Below are 18,914 nucleotides of genomic sequence, written 5' to 3'. Positions count from 1 at the left end.
AGAATCTGAAGAGAATGAAAATATTGCTTGTTCCTTATCAAGGTTAGCTTGCTGAAGGTAGATGCTGTTTATTTGGTACCTCATTTCAAGTGGGGTTAGAGACTGTTATCCTTCACCTACACAGTATGTGTCAAAATGAGCAACAGTTTTTAGGTACATGTGGGAAATATACCAGCTTTACTTCATGTTGGGTGACAGTGACCCAAAACAGGTTTTTGTTTTGAACTGTAGATTGCTTAAGTACCTGAATAAGGTGTCTAAAATCAAAGTGCACATGGAAGGCTGAACAAATCCAGGGGTTAATGACTAAGGGTGAGAGCCATCTCTTTTCATCTGTATGCGCACATAACTGCGCACCCCCTCCCCCCACCATCTATCATGATGGGGATCTGATTCCCGAATGTGGTCTCTAAGTGCTAGTGATATACAGTAGAACCTCAGAGTTACAAACACCCGTGAATGGTGTTCATAACGGATATGTTTGTAACTCTGAACAAAATATTACGGTTCTTTCAAAAAAAGTGTACAGCTGAACATTGGCTTAATACAGCTTTGAAACTTTACTACGCAGAAGAAAAATGCTGCTTTCCTTTTTTTTTTTTAGTAGTTTACGTTTAACACAGTACTGTATTTGCTTTTTTTTGGTCTCTGCTACTGCCCGATTGTGTACTTCTGTTTCCAAATGAGGTGTATAATTGACCGGTCAGTTTATAAATCTGTTGTTCGTAACTCTGAGGTTCTACTGCACAAATGTGAAATTAAGCATGCGGAAAGAGATTTAACATTAGCTAAAAGATATAGCCTTCTCAAATAAGAGAGTAGACTTGTCCATCTAGCAGTTTTTAATTGGTATGATTTGTTTTTACATATGGCACATTATGAAAAATGGTATTTGGCTTCCATGAACAAGAATTTCTCATTCAACAAAATAGTGAAATTGTCCAAGAGTATGACTGCACAGATAACTATAGCAAATTATCGTAATCTTCAGGCAGCGCCCCTGTGAAAATACTGGGAAACTGGAAAATAAATATTTCCTTCTTACGTATTATTGTTACTCCGGATAACCCTGTGCACGTAACGGAAAGATCTACTTGTCATGATAATTTGACCCCCTCCCTTTTATTTTAATTTTTTTGACACATTTGGACATTCTGAAACAGTGTTCTGTACTGCATTCTCTTGGCCACAGGGTTTACTTTTTTAGATTATCTGGAAATAGCTAAAAACAACCATACAGCATATGGGTGAAGACTCAAAAAAACCCAAACACACACTTGCTGAAGGTTTAGATCGAGTTTTTAAAGTAAGAAAGGGATGGCCTCTACCTGTCTGGAACTATAAATTATACGATTGGGTTGCCAGACCATGTGAATAAATTAAGAACTGAAACAAAATTTGACGTATGTGGCTGCAAGCAAACATGACAAAACTTTATTTTCATGACGTGCTTGAAGCCAGGCACTCCTCTTTAATGTCATTTCTCTTTGTGCTTTAAGATTGAAGATTCTATAGCACAAGATCTCTGAGAATAAAGAGCTGCTGGGAAGGCTGATGTCTTCATTGCTACAACCAGTGGGAATTTCTGCACTATGATTATTCACAAATCAGATATTCACACACACTAGAATACTATAAATTTTAGTATAGTTATTTCAGTGTCAACTGATCTCAACCAGAGAAATGAAGGCTTTCTTGGATCTTTCATAGGCACTAGGCAAGTAACCTTTTATTAACCATTTGATGCATGGAAAACATCTTTAATATTTTAAAACATTCATAATTTTTGTTTGAGTTTATTCTGACATGACATTGCTGCATTTTGTTTTGTCTTTAGAGTAGAAGCTCCAAAGACATATTAGCTCCAAGAGATTAAATGAAACATGTTTGGGGGTAGGGTGAAAAAGGGAAAAAGAAATGCTAAAGAATAACATCCCAGGTACAAAAAATACAAGTAATATTTCCTGTAGAAGAAATGTTTTTATATTTAACAATTCTTATTTACATCTTTAAACAAGTACTTCATGCAACCATTTCCCATCCCATGCCTCCCCTCAAAGACCTCATTAAAAAAAAATTACTTACTATGGCATCTTTAACAATAACTCTGGCAACCTGTTCTGCTTGGCAAACAGATGAGGTTTCTGAAATTAGTTTAGTCTCCAAAGGCTTTAAAAAAAGATATAGAAATATTATTATAAATTTGATTATATAACAACACAGAGAAGACAAAAATACTCTGTTACCATTATTTCTTGTGTCATGTAATTTACCTGCCTTAGGCTTTAAGTCAGTAGTCTCCAACCTTTTTACATACAAGGTCACTTTTTGAATTTAAGTTCAACTCAGGATCTACCCCACCCCTTTCTGAGGTGCACCCACTCCATCTCCCTTCCCTCCGTTGCTTGCTCTCCCCCACCCTCACTCACTTTCACTGGGCTGGGCCAGCAGGTTGGGGTGCAGGAGGCGGTTGGGGGTGCAAGCTCTGGGAGAGAGTTTGGTGCAGGAGGGGGCTCCAGGCTGGGGCAGAGTGTTGGGGTGCAGGAGAGGGTACGGGGTGCTGACTCTGGGATGGGGCTCACAGCTGGAACAGAGGTGCGGGAGGGGTTTCAGGGCTGGGGTGCAGCTCCCACCTGGCAGCACTTACCTTGGGCGGCTCCAAGTTGGCAGCATAGTGGGGCTAAGGCAGGCTCCCTGCCTGCCCCGGTGCTGCGCCACTCCTCTAAGTAGCCAGCACATCCCTGCAGCTCTGGCTCCGCATGTTGCCCCTCCCATTGGCTTCAGTTCCCCATTCCTGGCCAATGGGAGCTGCGGGGCAGTGCCTGCAGGCAGGAGCAGCACACAGAGACCACTTGCCCCCGCCCCCCAGTGGCCACAGGGACGCGCTGGCCACTTCTAGGAGTGGTGCAGGGCCAGAGCAGGCAGGCACTTTTAGCGGCCGGAGATCGTGATCAACGATCAAAGGCTCCAGGATTGACCAGTTGATCATGATCTACAGGTTGGTGATCACTGCTTTAAGTGGACTGGCATCAGTTTAGGTTCGCTGTACTAATACTGTTAACAAGAGACACCTCAGACTGTCAAATATAACTCCTTTTACAACATAAAGGCATATTTCATAAACTAAAAGGACAACTTCATGAAAAGTTGCCAATACTTTGTTTGCTTTTAGTTATTTGTAACATTTTACGATTGCAGATTAAAAATAGCAATTGCTCAAGTGTTTTATTCTTAATTGAAGTTCTTAGAATTATTAAACTGTATTTAGTTTATATACTAGATATAATTCAATTTCTATCATTTGTAGCTTATGCTGGAAGTTTAAACTGCTTTCCATTAACAAGAAAATACTTTTAGATCCACAAACCAAGAAATCATTAAAAGTGTAGTTTTCTGTACACAATATCCTTCAAAATCCACTTTTGCATCTCTTCCCTTTGTTGGGGATTTACAAAATATGCATGTGAAGTTTTTGCACCTCTCAAATGAAGCAGCTGATGTGCTACATTAATGCCTCAAGGCACATATAACTTGGCATCTATCATTTAGATCTCTTTTAATCGAACAGGTCTGTTAAAAGAACAGAAACAAACCAGAGCCTGGCATGCCTAGCTCTTGGGCAGATGGGCAATTTTATAACTCAAGCATACTGCTTGGAGAATTGCTGCTGAAATTTAAGCAGCTCAAGACTGAAAACTCCAATACAGAAACTATTTTAGTACAACATTGAGGTTGCAGAATCAAAACTTCAAGAGCATGGCAATACCTTATGTTAAGATCATATACACAAGCTTAACTCTGCTCCATTGTGCATTTCCATTATAAAAGAATCTTTAGTTGCATCACAACAGCCTATTCCAGATAAAGTTGTTTAATAAACACGAACTCCAGGCCTGTAGTGGTCAAGTGGTCTGTAAAAAGTTAACTATACATTTAGTTAGCTGCATGTGCACATCAAAAGCATTTAACTACACGCACAGCTAGAGAGATTAGCAAAGGCTCAAAGTGGATAAAATCTTAAAAAACAACAACAGGTATTTATTTAATTACAAGGCATTTTTTAAAATAAACCTGTTCAAAATTTAATGTCAAATTATGACAACCTAAGTCCTAAATTTATTGTAATCTATTAAGGTCATTTAAATAGATAAATAAAAAATTTAAATCAATGATTTAAGGGTGTGGCTTTTTTAATTCTATAAAAAAAACAAAACAGTAGGAAAAACAGCTTGACTTTTGAGGTCATCTCAAGCTTTGGAAACGTCACAATGTCACTACCACATTAAAAATCAATATTATTTTCAGCCTTTTCAATGAAGCTGCTGTTTTACATTTTTCCAGATGTAAGTACTTCCACAGATTCTGTTGTTCAGAAAAGCTTTTGGTTTCAATTTAGCTAGCAGAGAATGCAGAGAGGTGCAGAGAATATTTTCTTCATTTGGACTAGTTTATTCAAAAGTTGAGAAATTGACTGGGAATAGAAAATGTAAAAAGAACGCCTGTTTTCCTCTTCCAGTCTATCAAAACCAACCAACCAAAAAACAAACAACCAGGTGGAAGATGATGAGATCTACTAATTCTACAGCTTTGAAGGACATAGGGACCAGATTTGCAAAGGTTTTTAGTCATCTAAAGATGCATATACAGGCCTAGTGTGATTTCCAAAAGTTCATAAGCAGGCTAGGAACTTAACTGCCGTTAATTTCAGTTTGCAGTGTTGCTATAGCTGTGTTGGTCCGCCAGTACAAAGAGGCAAGGTGGGTGAGGTGATGTCTTTTAGTGACCAACTGCCTGTGGAAAGGATCTCAGGAAGAACTCTGTGAAGCTTGAAAGCTTGTCCCTTCCACCAACTGCAGTTGATCCAATAAAAGACCTCACCTCACCTGCCTTGTGTGTCTCATTAATTTCACTGGGAGGTAGGTATTCAATCAGTTTGGGTACGTTTGAATATCTGGCCCATTGTGATCTGAAAAAATCTGTTATAATAATAGAACAGCAATTTAAATTTATAATAACTATTTTTTGATGTTTTTCTATATTTTCCAATATATTGATTTCAATTACAACACAGAACAGTATTGTACAGTGCTCACTATTTATAATTACAAATATTTGCACTGAAACAGAAAAACAAAAGAAATAGTATTTTTAATTCACCTCACACAAATACTGCAGTGCAATCTCTCATGAAAGTGCAACTTACAAATAGACTTTTTTTTTAAAACATAACTGCACTCAAAACAAAACAAAGTAAAACTTTAGAGCCTACAAATCCATACAGTCCTACCTCTTGTTTCAGCGAATCGCTACGACAAACAAGTTTATTTACATTCAGGGGAGATAATGCTGCCCACTTATTTACAATGTCACCTGAAAGTGAGAACAGGCATTCACATAGCATTGTTGTAGTTGGCATTGCAAGGTATTTATATGCCAGGTATGCTAAACATTCGTATGCACCTTCATGCTTCCAGCACCATTCCAAAAGACACTCATCGAAAATGTGTGTTAATTAAATTTTTCACTGAACCCAGCTCTCTCTCTCTCTCCCCCCCTCCAGGTATAGCCTTCTGACCATGACTTACTCTGACTTGTGTGATCAGTTATAGTTTTCTAAATCTGAATTTTATAATCAAATTTAAGTTAGATTTATTATAATAACTGTTTTGTTTGTTTGGCTCCCCTATGGTTATTTATCATCATCATCATGTTGTCCCTATTACACCTCTGGCGTTTAGGGCAGTGACAAAGCTCCTCCACTCCTGTCTGTTTCTGGCAAATCTTTTTCAGCTTGGCTTCCACAGCTCTTCGCCATTGTTTTCGGGAAGCCTCATTTTCGCTTGCCTTCAGGTGTCCATCTTATTGCTATTCTGGTGATGGAATCAGTTTCCATCTGAAGCACATGACCGATCCATCTCCAACGCCTCCTGGCAATGATGGTGCTCAGATCCTCTTGGCTGCACTGTGTCAACAGATCTTGGTTTGAGATTGTTCTGGGCCAAAATATACGGAGGATTTTTCTGAGGCAGGTTGTATGGAATGAAGACAGTTTGGACATGTCATACTTTCTCATTCCCCAGCATTCTACACTATAAAGTAGTGTTGAAAGTACGCAGCTCTAATAAACCTTGAGTTTGGTTTTGGTGTTGTATTTTGATGATGTCCAGACTGTATTTAAGCTCCTGAAGGCATTCCTGGCTTTATTAATTTTGTTCTGTATCTCCTGGCTTGTTCCACCATCCTGGCTGATGGTGCTGCCCAAGTATGTGAATGTACTATGGTTATTACCTGGCAATAAATAACTTTCATGGTTAAGCTGCTTGCCTCTCTCCCCCTCCCCCCCAATGAGTGTTTTTTGGCTCTCATATTTTCTCTGCAGCAACACTCCTCATACCTAAACTAAAAGATCCCTGCAGCACCCAAAAATCCTGTGGGGTTTGCTCATCAAGTGGGTTACTACCAGAACTACTGTAACGTGAAAGTCGGCATAGGGACGTGCTGAGCCTGGGACATAGGAGGATGGCAGATTGAAAGTGCTGCTTGACCCAGCCTGCTCAGGCACGCTCTATTCCGGTGCGGTGCCCGTGGCACACGAGGGGGACAGCTTGGAGGTGCTGTTCTTGCCAGCCTGCTGAATCCAAGGGCCTATGAGGGTGACAGCTTGGAAATGCTGCTTGACCGAGCACGCTGAGTCCAGGGACATAGAAGGGGTCAGCTTGGGAGTGCTGATTAACCCGATCCTCTTAGACACGCTGTGTGAGAGTGTGAGATTCTGGGGCTGGAAGAACCCAGCTCTGGGGAACCTAGGTCTTGCAGGATAGCTCCATTGGGAGGGAACTTGCAGCAGGGAGAAGAAGAGCTCCGTATGAGAACACGGGACACAAGCAGTACATTGATAGAATTACAGAACCTACCTCTCCCCCAAAAGAGTAACCCTAATAAATGAGCATACACCAAAGTAACAGGCAAACCTGGTAACAAAAAAAGGTATCAATAAGGTTGGTGCTTGACCCCAGGTTTCAAAATCTGAGAGGGATGCGGTGTGGAACATGCTATCGGAAGTCTTAAAAGAGCAATACTGATGCAGAACTACATAACCCAAACCATCAAAAAAGAAAAATCAACCTCAATCAATCTGTTAATGGCATCTGACAGAGATGATAAAAATAAAGGGGTGCCGGTCCACACTGCTAATGGATTATCATCAAGAAGAACCCGCCTGTGCTTGCTTTCAGGTGACATTGTAAATAAGATAGCACTGTAAATAAAATAGTGGATAGCATTACCTCACATTAATGTAAACAAACTTGTCTGTCTTAATTGGCTAAACAAGAAGTAGGAGTGGGTGTACTAGGCTCTAAAGTTTTACATTGTTTTGTTTTTTAGTGCAGTTATGTAAAAAAATTTCTATATTTGTAAGTTGCACTTGCACGATAAAGAGATTGCACTGAAGTATTTGTATGAGGTGGACTGAAAAATACTACTTGTTTTGTTTTTTACAGTACAAAAATAATAAAGAATAAAAAATAATATAAAGTGAGCACTGTACATTTTGTATTCTGTGTTGCAACTGAAATCAATATATTTGAAAATGTAGAAAAACTTCCAAAAATATTTATAATACATTTAAATTGGTATTCTACTATTTTACAGTGTGATAAAAACTGCAATTAATCATAACTATTTTTGTGTGTTAATTGCTTGAGTTAACTTCGATTAATTGATAGCCCTAATGCAAACGTATCCCGACAGAATGAGATAAGGAATAATGCAGAGTTGCATATTTAAGGTGTAGGTGAAAATTTAGATTTTAGATGCCAAAAATGCAATCATTTACAATACTAAATGCACCAGAAAAACTTCAGTGTCTTTTTCTATTCCATTATAAACCATAGGGAGATTTTTTATTAAAATAAATAAAATAAAGTATTTTCTTGTAGTATTTGCAACCAAAACACTGAACATTATAGAGAACCAGGAAGTGAAATAGGCTATAAAAATTAGCTAAGTGACCGTAACACTAGATGTTGAAGCAAAAAATGAAAGATAGCATAGTGAAAAGAAATTTAAAAAGTTCTATGATTTATCTGCAATGTTATTTGTAACAGCTAAATTTTAAAAATATATTTCCCAAAAAAGCTTAGAATGAACATTAAAGGACTGTCTTTTTGTGTATTTGCACAGATCTAGCACAATGGGGCCCTAAACCCACCTAAGGCCTTTGGGCACTACTGCAATATAAATTGTTGGTTGTTTATTAAATGTGAGGGGGAAAAAAAAATATCTAACTATTCCCTCTAACTTTCAGACACCCTACAATTATCCTGAATGTTCTTTAGTTGTAAGGCTGTCCAATGTACAATGGAGAAAAAACAGGCACTCATCATTTCTTCTAGACCTAAAACAGTATATAGGCAAGGATTACATCAGGCATTTGGCCTTGACTTAAAAAAAAAAACCACAAAGTTAGGGAACATCTTTATTTAGTATTTCTTTAAAAGTAAAAAGATGCTAACTGGAAGAACGTATAAATTAGAGCAGAGATTGATTTTTTTTTTTTTAAAAAAAAAACACATGAGCAGCTTCTCTCTGAATTCATTATTCATGCGTTAAGCTCAGCCCTTTAGCTCAAGCCACCAGAAGAGGGAACCACACAACTCGATTATGAAGCTAGATTGCTAGATGCCCTCAGGAACTGAAAAGCTGCCTGCCTGTTCCCCCTGGCTGGCAAGCACCCAAGTAAGTACTGTAGGAGCAACCTAGTACCACTTGGGCTTTACTTAGTAATCAGCATCATTCTGAACATGGGGTGTGTGCGCGTGTGTGTGTGTGCAGTGACCATGATTAGAGCACAGAGAGAGACACGCTTTGTAGGAGAAAAGCCCCAGCAAACACCCTCAGGGTGAAAAGACAAAAGGAGAATAGATTTAAGGCTTGATTTTTCACCCCACTAATTATTGCCTTAGGAAGGCAATGCTTGCTTTTGGCTTTTTGAAAGTCTCCTGAGTTTGTAGAAATTACTCTTACTTATCATGCGAATTCCCCAACTCATAATAGGAGCGAAAGGGACCTGTGTAGAAGTCCTGCTTCTTTCCCCAGGGAACCCACTTCAGTAAGGGGAGACTCTGGATCATTTCATGTTTCTCCAACCCCCCAGCCTAGCTCTGTTGTAGGACTTGCTCCCTCAGCTAGCTTGACAGCTTCCTCTCCCCAAAAGCTCAGAGTTCCTGATCAGGCTTTTCTGTGTTAGGAATCATGGCTCTTCGGGGCAGGGTGGGGACCCAACAGTCTGACTCTGAGCCTATACCCTGGCAGTGCAAGGGTCAGCTGACTGGGAACAGGCAGTGCATAATTCACTCCCTGTAGAGCTTGTACAATGCTGCCACACATAGGGAACACTGCTTAAATTGGAGCCAGGTGTTTGCCAGAAAGCTCTACCACGCCTTAGTGGGACTGAGCTGTCTGGAAGGGAGGTACAGCAGTTGCAGATCCATGTGACTGAAACCACCACACTGCCATTTACCTGATCCAGGGGAGGAGGAGGAGGAGGAAGTTCATAAGATGGAACTTCACACAAATGAATAAAAATAAATATTTTAAAACAAAGTGGTCGGAAGAATCTTCACCACCACCGTGTTCCACCACTGGAGGCAGAAAATCTGGTGGCCTGAACTGCTGGTGAGTTAAACTTAGTCCTGGAGCCTCTAGCAACAATACTGAATTACCTCTGAATTCCACAGGTGGGGGGGCATTAGTCCATGAATAATGAATGAGTGAAAGCGAGCAACAGAATTAAAATTATCGAATATTAACAAGCAAGAGCCTTAAGCAAAGGGAAAAGCTAGCTGTAAAAAGCAAGTAGCAAGATGAAGTCACATGAGAATTCCTATAGTTTGCTTAAATAAAACCAAATTTAAGGATTAGATTTTTTTTCCATTAATACACACCTAAAAAGTCTGTTTACCAAATAAACTATAAAAACCATTGGATCTCTTTTAAACACAAACTAATCTTTGAGTAAGACAAGGTATTTCCTTGTAACTACTTCCTTGAAATAGGATCAGTTATGAAAGATAACAGGTACAAAACCAGAGGGGACACAAGAAATTTACAACACGAAAGAATTTCCAATCTACATAAATATTCTTGCAAATCAGATTCCTAGTTCTTCACCTTTAGGGGTTTTTTGGGTGGGAGTAGCAGAAGGATTTTGGATTAAATGTATACTATCTCAAAAGAGATTGACTAAACAAGAATATTTTGATTGCAAAAGAGTTCTGTTACATAATCCTTAATTCCTATATAAACAGAGAGACAGACAAAAGGAACGCAACACTCAATTGTATCTCTTATTACATATAACGCATGGCTCTCAGAAGTAACATTATAGCTGTTCTAGGATAGGGTGATCCACTTGGTTTCTAGTTCTCTATATGGTAATAAAAGGAGCCTCATCCTCTCAATGCTCAGTTTAAACTTCAATATGAATCCTAGCCATGCAGCTCTTTAAAAAGTTACACTTTTGTTTGGTGATCTGTTCTGGAAGGTGTAGTGAGGAGAAGCAACTTATTCGTGAGGAGAAGCAACTTATTCTATATTAGAATACTTAGGGATTTTTTACATATTTATTTAAATAAAAGCCTCTTGTTGACAGACACACACTGGTGGAAAGAGATATGGTAGAATTGCATTTAGGTGTCTAATACCAAGAGAAAAACAAATACTTTCCATCATACTTTATTACTACATTATGGTTAAGATTTTGTACTGGGGATTTTTCATCAAAGTCATACACAGATTGTGGGCAATAAACAAAAAGTTCATGGAAGCCAGTGACCTGTCTAGGTGTGTGTATGTGGGGGAGGGTCAGGAGGCTGACGCCAAAGTACTCATGGAAGAACCTGAAGCAAATACTCACCTGCAACCACCCACCACACAACAAAAACACTAACCCAGAAACCTATCCTCGCAACAAAGCCCGTTGCCAACTGAGTCCACATATCTATTCAGGGGACACCATCATAGGGCCTAATCACATCAGCCACACTATCAGAAGCTTGTTCACCTGCGCATCTACCAATATGATATATGCCATCATGTGCCAGCCATGCCCCTCTGCCATGTACAGTGGCCAAACTGGACAGTCTCTATGTAAAAGAATAAATGGACACAAATCAGACGTCAAGAATTATAACATTCATAAACCAGTCGGAGAACACTTCAATCTCTCTGGTCACTCGATTACAGACCTAAAAGTGGCAATTCTTCAACAAAAAAATTCAAAAACAGACTCCAAAGAGTGACTGCTGAATTGGAATTAATTTGCAAACTGGATACAATTAACTTAGGCTTGAATAAAGACTGGGAATGGATGGGTCATTACACAAAATAAAACTATTTCCCCTTATTTATTTCCCCTCCTACTGTTCTTGTAAAGTGCTGGAAATGGCCCACCTTATCACTATAAAAGGTCCGCCCCCCGCACCCGCTCTCCTGCTGGTAATAGCTCACCTTACCTGATCACTCTTGTTACAGTCTGTATGGTAATACCCATTGTTTCATGTTCTCTGTGTATATAAAATCTTCCCACTATATTTTCTGATGCATGCATCCGATGAAGTGAGTTGTAGCTCACGAACGCTTATGCTCTAATAAATTTGTTAGTCTCTAAGGTGCCACAAGTACTCCTTTTCTTTTTACGGATACAGACTAAAATGGCTGCTACTCTGAAACCCGTTAAAGTCACATGACTTTGGTGACAAAATCGTATCCTTAATTATGACCAAATTCTGCCTTTAGTTATGCCCCTGAAAACTACTTAATTCATAGGTTCATGAGTGTAACTGACGCAAAATTTGGCCCATCTTAATCAAATAACTTTTAAACTTTAAATATTAAGCAGTTAAGTAAGACTTTTGTTTCTGTTAAACCAGTGTTGAAACAAGGTAGACTGGTTTACAATTGCTAACACTGGTCCCATTTTTGTGACATTTTCAGCAAGACTTCGTAAAGAAAATTTACGTAGATTTTTACGTAAATTTCTTTGTAAAGAAAACACTGATCTGAATAAAATGTTTTCTTACTAGTTAATTGATTCTGAATGTTCCCTGTTAAATATTTGACAGCTAAAGTTCAGTAGCATTATCTAATGACATTTAGGGGACATTTTATTTTTTTAAACATATAAAGCATGATCTTAATGAACACAGTGGACAATGCATTTTAAATTCAGAAGTGACAGATCCTGGACATGTGTGCAAGATTCTTTATGAATTAAGTTACCTTTGTTTTGATTTCTTCTGCAAAGCCCGGTGTGTCAGTATCTGGAGGATAGGCCACTGTTACATAGATATTATAAGGCTTTACCTGTTTTTTGGAAAAAGAATTGCATCTGTTAATATGAGGGAAATATTGTTAAGTTTCGTATATTTATACTGACATTAGATTGTGCTGAGATGTTTCAAACATGTATACAGTCTTACAACCAGTTCCCGCAGGATCAGGCCTATAATTTTAACAAGGACGCATAATAGGAACAACAAAGAATTTGAAGGACTATTAATACATAAGTGATCTTTAAAACGTCTTCATTCCAAAAAGTGTAGGAAGGAGAAAGCTGCATTCTTTCTCAGTTTAAAAAATTGAGCTTATGAACAGATCACAACACTGTTGAACGCCCATGCTCATCTATGGTTTTTAAAGTGTAGGACAGCAATGAGTCTGGCTCTTACTCGGGCACAAATTCACATTAATGTGCTTCTGCCAGCAGTGAATGTATACTGTAAATATGGTGAAAAGGAGATCGTAGAATACTCTGTCAGCACAAATAAATCTGATCCTCTGAAGTTAAACAGAGGTGTTACCAAGTGCTGTCTCAAAATATTGGAGTCACATATTTAAAAAAAATTATAGTGTGTGAAAATAAACACTCAGAAGAATAAGTACACAGAAAGCATTAAGAAAGATCCTCAGGGCAGAAAGTGACTGTTATGTGTTTGTAAAGCACTTAGCAAATAAGATCACTAGCTTTCTAACGCATGTACCCATTGTAAGGTTAAGACTCAGACTGAACATGAGAAGAGTACTGTAAACATTCCTAATATGTTTTTTTCTTTTATAAATATTCTATAATTAACTTAAGTTTACAAGTCATAAGGCCATATGTGATTTTTTTTTCTTTTAATTAGAGTCAGATTTTGGCAAAAATATCAGCCACCAACCTTCTGGTCAGAGTCAGAACAGAATGCATTCAGAGCCACTAAATAATAGACAATGGAGTTGGAGTGATGAGAGGTACTCTCTATCCCCCCTCTCCACCCTCCATCTCTAAGCATATTTTAAGCACTCCCTTTACAGCACTTCAAGTCCATTCTGGCTGAGGAAGCAAGAATGTAGGAATCAAAAATGGGGTGGGGGAGGAGGGGAGATCCACACAGAAATGTTAAACAGTTTAAATGTAAAAAGTAGTCAGACTCAAGTTCATTTGGATGATATAAAGCTTTCTTGCCACATTGAAAGAATGCGCCTGTTAGGTGTTTTAGTGCTGGATCTGCCCCAACTTAGTTTATAGAATGTAATTATCTAAGGGAGTAATTATGGGTTAGTGCCAGATCACATGTCCATGGATTTTATTTTGACTTCCTCTGCAGCATGGCGCACGGGTCACTAGTGTAAATGATGAATGCTCTGTAACTGGAAGCCTTTAAACCACAGTTTGAGGATTTCAGTAAGTCAGCCAGAAGTTAGGGGGTCTATTTCAGGAGTGGGTGAGGTTCTGTGGCCTGCAATGTGCAGGAGGTCAGACTAGATGATCATGATGGTCCCTTTTGACCTTAAAGTCTGTGAGTCTATTTAAGTACTGCTCTGCTCTTAAAACCAACTGAGAAAAAAGATGCATTTTTACATAACAGAGGTGTGAGCGTGTGTGTGAGAGAGAGAGAGAGAGAGAGAATGAATTATTCAGAATTATAGCATCCTAATTCAGTTTAAAATGGTTTTCACTGTTTTTTCCTTCTATTGTAACGGAAGGAGCCTACATAACTAAAAAGGAGCTGATTTATGCCTTATCATGCATCAGAATTCTTTACTGAGCTTCAGTCAGTTATACCTGTGCAACAGTAATGGGGTTTCACAGCTGTCACTGAGGGCTTAATGTGGCATTTAATTATTTGTTATTGGCAATGATACACAAGATGGAAAGAACACAGCTTGACTGAGAGAACAGTGGGCCTAACAGTTAGAAAATTTTTTTTACTTGTAAACTAAATACATTTAATACGGAAATTATTGACAAACATGGCTACTCAATGGTTTTTAACTGGTCACTTTCAGATCAGAACTGCACTTTTAAAAAAGACTGTTCATAATCTGTTAGAACCATTTTAAGGGTTGGTTTCATTTAAATAATCTATAAAGGCTGCCATCTTGTTCTTAATTGGACTTGTTGTGCAGAGGCATTTTAGTAGTATGGTAGCTCAAACCATACGCAAGGATGCAAGAGATGCAACATTTCTAATATCTACCAATTATGCTACAAGTAGCTGAGAAATAGATAATCATACCTCCATTTGCAGGGCTTCAGCCAATCCTCGAAGAGCAAACTTTGTTGGAGAATAAGCTGTGTAACCAAATAGTCCCAACTGTCCAGCCTGAGATGATACAAACACAATCCTTCCCATTCTTCGTTCCTTCATGGTAGCAATTACGGCACGGCTTGGATAAACACTACCCAAGTAGTTGACTGCCATTAACCTCTGTGCAAATATTATGAATATCATATTAGAATAGTACAGATACAAAATTCTTAGCGTTCAACATCTCAACAATACATATTTACAACAGTCATAGCACAGCAATCATAAGAGGCTGATACTAACTGACAGAACTAATTATAGGAAGGATAGTTATATCCCAAGTTTAGAACATTATACATGCTTGAGGTGAGAATCTTGACCACACATATATTTTATATATATAAAAAATAATCTAATGCCATTTACTGCATTTAATAATGCACTCAGACAAGATGATGCCGGTCTTCAAAATAAAGTATGCTTAGCAACTTTCAACTATTGGAATCCGATCTGATGATAGATAAGGCATTTTGCAACTGTCAAGGAAACAATTTGCTTAAATATTCAATCATATGAAAGTACACTGTGAAGAATAAAAGTTACTAAAAACTTTAGATAGTGCCATTGTTTTAAAGATAGGTATCAGGAGGGTAGTTTATTGTAAATAAGCAATAGATTTTGGAGATTGTCCAATGACTGGCAGGGTATCAAAGGGAGTGAGAAGCATGTTGATTTGTACCTCTAGCAGAGTGGTATTGCAATTACCTGACAGCAGACTGTGGAAGATACTGAATTAATATGTTAAATATTGTTTTACAACTCATGCCTAAACATCTTTGTAGTGCTTCACTTTAGAGTACAGAACAAATACAGACTATATATGGAGGAACAAAACCATAAAGACAGGTGTTGACTTCAGTTAACACTTAAAAACAAAAAAACTAGCTAACCTTTTCTGAGAGTCACAAGTATGAAAAGATTTCTCACAAGATCAGATCATTTGTGTCCAGATCACAATCAGTCACAGACTAAACTACAGTATAATTCAATATTCTGACCTGCTAGAGGGCTAATATTCAAAATAAGGACCAAATCCTGACCCTTACGCAAAGTTCAAGTAAGCTTTGCATGGATGACCTCCACAGGGATCAAGAATGAATTCCTCCCACATAGCTCCAGAGCTGCTACAACAGTTTCAGGGCTACTATCATAGTTGTAGTCTCCATTTTGGCCTGTGTTTGCTTAGAGTGAATCCACTGGCCTTGCTCCTGCCATTCTTGCATGTCATCCCCCAGTAACTGTAACCCAGAGATGCCAGAGAGCCACACTTCACAACACACAAGGGGACCAGCACCAACACTTGAACAGCCTTTCCATGACAAAAAAATTCTCCATCCACTTAGCACAGCAGAAACACACAAGTGACAGTGTCTGAGGCCATCCACAGAGTGTAGAATTTGTCCCCATAATGTACATCCAAAGTTAAGAAATGACTTAAGTAAACACACCCAAGTTAAAGTCTAACGCCCTGCAAAAAATAAAAAAGCAGCTCCTAAATAAACTGAAACCTTCCCCTACAGAAATAGGAGAAAGACATTAATAGTAAATTTAATACAACCACTACCTATTTTATACTATACGATTTCAAGTTCAAGTATTTGCCTTAACTAAACTGAAATAGCAAATTAATGTAGTTGAATGATACTCAAAATTACAGATCTGCTTCCTGCATGGCACCATTAAAAAAAGTCATGTCTGATTTGCAGCGTGGTTTCAAACTACTTTGATTAAGGAGGTAGATTTCTTGCTGGGTAACCGGTAGTAACAGAGTGAAGTTTAGTTACAAGACATACTTTTGCAAATTTTAATTTAAGCTGCATGAGTCAATTTGGGTATTTACAGCACAACACAAGGCCCACTGAAGTTAAGGGAAAGACTAACACTGAATTCAGCGGGCTCTTGTTCAAGTCCTTAATGTGGCAAAACAGCCTTATGAAATACATTCTAAGAATTTAATCAGAACATATGCTCTCCTTGCCTGTTTTTCATCTGTAGACCAGTAATCTCAATTACTGGAAAGTAATGAATGCTTTGTGATGAATCATATGAACACAGTAGTCTTTTGAACCAAAAAAAGATTTTAAGTTTCAGAGAAATGCTGACTGTGGGTGAGGATGATCAGCCATTTTCTTGGCTCAGGGCTTGTCTTCACTACAGAGTTAACTCAAATTAGAACTTGTGTGCTGCACTCAGAGACCCATCCACATACACAAACCCCTGAGTGATTCACTCTAAGCAACGGATGTGCTTTTAACTGAAGTTGGGTGGCCTACAAAGAGATATATGGTATTGCTTGAGCTAGCATAACTTGTCAGCTGCTCACACAATCACTCTGGACTTGTCTGCACAAAGTTTTGCCAACATAGCCAATGTCAACGGGGTGGGGGTGGGGAGTTTGTGGTGTCGGGAGGGAGGGACTGAGAGGAGATCACCCTCCCCAGCTGACATGACCATGCTGGCAACTATGAAGAAGACTGGTTCTGTCTGCATAGTAATGTCATTCAGGGAGGTGGTGTAGCTATGACAGCAGAACTCCTTCTGCCAGCTTCCAATGTGGGGCTCTGCTATCATAGCAATACTAGCCAAAGCCTTAGAGCGTAGGCAAGACCCTGTGTGCTGCTTGAGGACTAGTTTGTGGCCGTTTTCACCTGTGATAGTCAAACTCTAAAGGAGTTAATGCAAGTATAGACAACTCAAGTTAACTCAGCAGTGAAGAGACATAGCTTAAGACTCTTCAAGGGTACAAAGCCTAAAATATGATATTCTGCAAGACTGCTAACAGATGAAGGATTGAATCATCAGCAACACAGAGGTGGCTTATCACTTCTTTATCAGTTCTGAATAAAACTTAAACATAGAGCTTGTCTACACAATGCATTAGTCTGCACTAAAAGTACCCTAACGTGCACCAGCCAGATCCACACGGGCCAGTTAGTGCATAACAAGTTAGTGAGTTCTAGAATTTACACCTCTCTAGTGCAGAGTAATACACTATGCAGACAAGCCCACAACTGTCAAGATGAACAGAGTAGTTAATAGTATCCTCTCTGTAATCACTAACCACTATATACCCAAACACTTACTGATAAATTGCCTTTATAAATCTGTCCTAAATTTCTCAAATCCCTTAAATTTCTTTTATCAAGTGAAGAATTTGCTTGTAATAATTTCATTCACAAAACATAGCTGCTTCTTGTTTAGAGCTAATGATCGTCAATTTTCAAACTCTTTATGGAGTTCATTGGGATTGTCCTTGTTAAAAAAAAAAGCACATTTCATTTTTTTGGGGAGGAAGATACTTTAAACGCCACAAACTAAGTGTCCATCCGTCCACCCGTCTCCTCTATATCTATCTAGCTATAAAACAAGAAAACTGTCACAGCATTCAAAGTTTCAAACTGTGACTTTAGTACATATATTTTATTTTCAGGTTCCAGGACCTCATAATAGACAGTTTACTTGATGTAAATGTTGGATTAGTGATTCTTTAGAAATTATGCCCAATTATCTGTTAAAGGGAAAAAAAACATGCTTACTCACTTCAAAACAGCTCACTTCAAGATCTTCATATTTTCCTGTAACTGATGTTCCAGCACAGTTTATAAGCATGTCAACTGGACCCAACTTCTCTTGAGCCTATACAAAAGGTAGTATGCGTATTGGTAGCAGGGAAAATATTTTTTGTACATTTGCAGCAACTTAAATGTTCAAAATCATGAAAAGAAAATACTTTTACTATAAATATGTAGCATACAAGGGAAAAATTACTGAAAATAGACAAATTACTTTCTTACTTGTTTAAGGACATTCTCCACATGTCCATAGTCTTTAGACACATCAACAGATATACAAAGCACAACCTAATGAAGAAAAAGGGAATGAAAGGTTCAACAATGAAACAAACAGAATAAGAATAGAGTCTTATCTCTTTAAAATGCTATAAAAGTCAAATGTTTTTCTGCAACTCAAAATACAGCTTTGGAGAAGTCAATAAGAAGAAGCTACTGAAGTGCAGGGTATTAACATTTCAATTTTACTTACAAATAATACTATAGGTCTAATAATTTAGGCTGAGAAAATTCACTTACAAGTTAACCCGCTAAGAGAGAGCGATCAAGTTTAATGGTTTCAAACCATGTAATTCAATTTCAGCATTTGTCGATATTGACGCTCAGATAATCAATATGGCTCACTGACATTAAAAATTGCAGGCAAACTTAACAGGTAGTTTTTGCACGTCACAAAAGTCCCTGGCTTTTTCTGTGGTGCTCTTGGGAAATT

The 18,914-nt window shown here is 38.3% G+C and overlaps 1 protein-coding gene and 1 long non-coding RNA gene across 3 annotated transcripts in view; one reads left to right on the top strand and one right to left on the bottom strand.

Moving 5' to 3' along the window:
- LOC144261319 (uncharacterized) overlaps window positions 1–18,914 on the top strand; it is a 226,665-nt gene that overhangs the window by 183,841 nt on the left and 23,910 nt on the right. The window lies entirely within an intron of this gene.
- The window catches only part of KDSR (3-ketodihydrosphingosine reductase), a 41,618-nt gene that overhangs the window by 4,487 nt on the left and 18,217 nt on the right, over window positions 1–18,914 (bottom strand). Inside the window, exons 4-8 of one of the 2 annotated variants that reach the window (XM_077810737.1) lie at window positions 18,428–18,493; window positions 18,174–18,269; window positions 14,562–14,753; window positions 12,283–12,366; window positions 2,086–2,169 (exon numbers count right to left, since the gene is read on the bottom strand). In XM_077810737.1, coding sequence (XP_077666863.1) covers window positions 2,086–2,169; window positions 12,283–12,366; window positions 14,562–14,753; window positions 18,174–18,269; window positions 18,428–18,493 — 522 coding nt within the window. Of the gene's footprint in view, window positions 1–2,085; window positions 2,170–8,565; window positions 11,148–12,282; window positions 12,367–14,561; window positions 14,754–18,173; window positions 18,270–18,427; window positions 18,494–18,914 lie in introns of those variants that run through there. The other variant, XM_077810738.1, reaches the window with a different exon arrangement.

Source organism: Eretmochelys imbricata, chromosome 2 (genome assembly GCF_965152235.1).
Source record: "Eretmochelys imbricata isolate rEreImb1 chromosome 2, rEreImb1.hap1, whole genome shotgun sequence".
Lineage (NCBI taxonomy): Eukaryota > Metazoa > Chordata > Testudines > Cheloniidae > Eretmochelys > Eretmochelys imbricata.
The sequence above is the reverse complement of the archived record's forward strand: the minus strand, read 5'-3'. Positions and strand labels throughout refer to the sequence as shown.